General features: G+C 35.3%; 1 protein-coding gene across 1 annotated transcript; it reads left to right on the top strand.

Annotated features, from left to right (window-relative positions):
- The first annotated feature begins 2,479 nt into the window (after positions 1-2,479).
- LOC132169682 (uncharacterized) lies at positions 2,480-3,160 on the top strand. Its single transcript, XM_059580677.2, has one exon. It carries the CDS (start codon positions 2,480-2,482, stop codon positions 3,158-3,160), a length of 681 nt encoding a protein of 226 aa, XP_059436660.2.
- The last annotated feature ends 1,054 nt before the right edge of the window (positions 3,161-4,214 follow it).

The raw sequence follows: 4,214 nt of genomic DNA, 5'->3' as shown, positions 1-4,214 counted from the left end.
AGATTATTCTAAAAGGTGCTTTGTTTTACTTATTCTAGAAAAAGTTTAGGTGGAACACTATATTTTTGTTATAGTGTTTCACGCTGATGTATGGCCTTCTTATTGGAGGGCACAAATGCCTTAGTTTGTGCCAAAACCCTATAGAAGTTATTCTCAAATTCAAAACCACGTACACCAAGTTTATATTTATCCCTAGAAAATGTTGAAGGACTTATGACATGTACATTACGGCAACAAAGCCATGAGTGAGAGGGAGTCTAATATATAGGATGGCATTGACAAATGGAAGTAATATAAAGACTTGGACTAGTAGGCAGCGGAAATTAATGAAAAATATTCCTTCTTATCCAAGCAAAACACGCAACCCATATTCCTTGTATCTGGATTCAAACGGATCATATCTGTGGATTCTTTTAGATATCTCTTACGTTTTGTATTCATAAATTTTCTAGTAATTAAGAAGCCTCTTCTTTTCCGGCAATTTTCTTCAGAAAATGTTCCTTTCTTGAGTTAAATGCAAGTAAATCTTATGATGACATATTCTTTCCTTCACCACTCTGATTATACCAATTGGGTGATTTGGGGAGGTTGTAATTTCGTAAGCCAGCCATGGCTGTGTTTTACCAAACTCTTCAAGTTTGAATCTTGGGTGTAGATTTTTCAGAACAAACGCCATGGTTTGTATAAAATTAAATCTTGACTATTCAAATTTTTAACCGGAGGTGTATATATAGTTTGTAAACTAATTAGATATGTAAGCATAGCTCCTCAAATAAAAGATATTACTTTTCAAATTTGAAAAGTAACCAAATAACAAACTCTTTATATATTTCTCTTCTTTATTTCAATATTTTTTTTATTAGTTTTAGAATGTATTGTAGCAAGATGTAGAGTTGGAAGAAAGAAGTGTATTACATTAAAGTGGAGAGAGAGTGAGAGGAAATAACATTTTTAAAAAATAATGAATAGGGAGTGAATTTCAGATCTTCAAATGTGGGGAGGCTTCTCACAAAACTAAATATAGGAAGGCAAGTACGGAGTAATTTGTTAGAGCTTGTTTTTCTTGTAAATTAAATTAGCCCAAATTTGATTGAAAGTGGTATTTAGGGCCCATTATGATGCTCTAATTAGATGTATTCGAGATCTCTAATATTATCCATGAGAAAGAAGAAAGAAAAAAAAAATGAAACGCGAAATTGTAAAATGTTTTTTGTACAACTTCATGAATAAAATCAGGGTATTCTTCCATTCAAATTTCCTCCGTTGATGTTTTGAGCGCCCCTTTTGCCAACGGATGTGCCGTCATATTTGCTTTCTCCATCATGACCTGAGATTAGAAACTGTGCAAAACAATCTTCGCATCTTTAACCAACGTACCGTATCTCTACCATAGTTGGTCTTCCAATTGAAAAACATGAATAATCTCCAGAGCATCACCTTCCAAAATAATATTCCGTAGGCTTAAATCTCTGCCAAAAAATACTATCTTCCAAGCTGCATAAGCCTCTGTCATTATTGGGTCGGTGATATATGAAAGAGACTGCACACACATTGATGCCAAGACCTTACCCAAACTGTCTCTTACAATAACACCCACACCCATCAACTTTATAGTCTTATCAATAGCCGCATCGCAATTTATTTTATACACACAAGCCGGAGGCACCTTCCGCCTAGAGATCACATTCATTTGTTAAAAAAGTTATTCCCAGCATATCAACTTAAATTAAAGTTGGGCCCTAATTAAACAACTTTTAATCTCTTTTCTTGGATTTTGATGGATATGAACCACCTGTACATGTTCACGCATAATGGAGTATAGAACGTGTAACTGAAAAAGAGTGAAGCTTTTGAAATAACATAAACTTATTATCTAGACTGAACATTCATGTTTCAAAAAGTAAAATTAAGGATAAATTTCTTTCCTTGTATAACTAATCATTTTTAAAAACTTTTTATTACAATTATAAAATAAGCTAAAAACAATCAATAAAAAAATAAGTGATATATAATTAAGAGGATAAAAAAATGGTAGCGTTACACTACTTGATATGTTATGGCCAAAAAGAAAATAAATAAATAAAACATATCTCTCCCACCGACTCAGTGGCGGAGCCAGACAATTGATATTGGGGTGCCGCTAAAATTTTTTTGAGAGTGCCGAGTGGTAGCTTGCGTAAGTAGGAAAAAAAAAAATATATTTTTTTTTTGGAAGTACCGTATGGAACTTGGGTAGAAAAATAGCAAAAAAAAAAATTAAAATTAAAATTAAAAGCTCACGGCACCCCCAAATTAAAGCCTCAAGTGGCTCTGCCACTCCAACCGACTCAATTTGAAATTCCTTGAATATTACGATCCTCTCTTTGATCTCCTTATCTTCCAAGTATTAATTAAGCCCAACGGTTTCTCTTCAACAATTCAACCCTATTTATATATTCATCATATTCCATCGGCTTCTTCAATTCCTTTTCCCGCCGACATGGAGTTTGACAACTATTGCAGCGCTCTGCCGCTAGATATTGTAATGCCCGAAGACGACGACGACAATGCCTCCTCTGACGTGAACTTCGTCGTCGAGATCGAAGCTTCACATACTTACGTCCCTCACTCCTTGCTTGAAGACGATTCCGGCGATCTGCGGCTTTTTGATAAACTCGAGAGCGAGGCATTCCGAAAAACATTCAAGGTGAAGCGCGACGCTATTCTGCATCAAACCACGTCCACGGCAACCGTATCCGACATGCTTTTTGAAGTCGGCGTTCCCTTGGGGATTCAAGAATTCATGATACAAAGAATCTTGGGTTGCGCGAATGACATGGCGAGACAGAAACGCTACGCGGGTCGGAAGGTTCTGAGGATGCGTGTGACGGCTGAGGTGACGCAGTTCGTCGATGACGATTTTGTTTTGGGGTTGGCCGTCGACGACCGGGTTTGTGGGTTGGTTCCGGCGAGTGAGTCGTCGATTGAAGCGTTGGAGAAGGTGGAGATTGAACAAGGAACGGGGGAGACGTGTAGCATCTGTTTGGAAGAGCTCATCGGTGGCGCGGCAGCCGCTCGCATGCCATGTATGCACCTGTTTGATCAAAACTGCATCGTGAATTGGCTGCACAGGAATAATTTTTGCCCGCTCTGTCGATTCATGTTGCCTGCCCGTGAATGATTTGATATGAATTGATGAGGAATTTTGTTTAGAAAAATTATATATAATTCTGATTGTCAATTACGAATTTATTAAGAACATATATATATCTCTATTTGATGTCTATAATTATGTGGAGTATGGGACTTGGGAACCATGACTAATTGCCTTATGGAAAGCCCGTTTAGTAAAGAGTTTTGTTATGAATTTTTTGTTTTAATAGTAATAAAAAATAATGTGATACAAAGGTAAAAAGATATTTGAGAAAAGGACAGGGTAGATTTTAATTTTATTTTAATTTAGGCTATTTCTTTACATCGAAACGTTTTGAATTATGCCACCTATTAAGACCGTGGCATTGTTATTGAGACAATTAAAAAGAATTTTCTTCCTAAAAGACTTTATTCTTTACTTTTGTACCGACACTTCATTTTCAAAAACCAAAAGATAATTTTTTGCTATTTACAACATAGAGAGTAAGAACATTATAACATGCCACATTTTTAATATATAGTACTTTTCAAGCGTTTCGATGTAAAGAAACGACTTAAACTACCTGATTTGAAAATCCACAATTTCTTTTAAAGTCCATAGAAAAAATGAATGAGTGTTGATTCAAATAGCTAAGGCGCATTTATCGAATTCATACTCCTATAAAAGGAATCATAAGTTCTAGTCATATATAATACTCAAAAACATAGGTTGACGTTCCTAAATGGTAGCTCAATTTGTTGGAGATTATGGCTCATGAAACGGAGTTGAATCCTCCTCCCCTTTTCTCCTCTTTTTGTGCGGACGTGTTGAACATGTTAAAAATAAAAAAAAATAAAAAAATAAAAATAAAAAAGGGGGGGTTAATATGGTTGGACTTACTAAATGTAGAAACCAGTCTAGTTATTCGGCAGAAATTCACATATTGACTAGAAGAGCAATCCCTCGCTCAGCTCCCAGCTGCACATTTGTTACAAGTACCTGATGAAGCAAAATCAATACCCAAATAACTTATTCTTTATCTTTTTCTTCTTTTCCCTTTTTTTTTATTAAAAAAAAAAAAAAAAAAAAGGTAATTTACACA

This window comes from Corylus avellana, chromosome 1 (genome assembly GCF_965113065.1).
Source record: "Corylus avellana chromosome 1, dhCorAvel1.hap1.2, whole genome shotgun sequence".
Taxonomy (NCBI): domain Eukaryota; kingdom Viridiplantae; phylum Streptophyta; class Magnoliopsida; order Fagales; family Betulaceae; genus Corylus; species Corylus avellana.
Note: the sequence above shows the minus strand (reverse complement) of the source record. Positions and strands in the feature narration are given on the sequence as shown.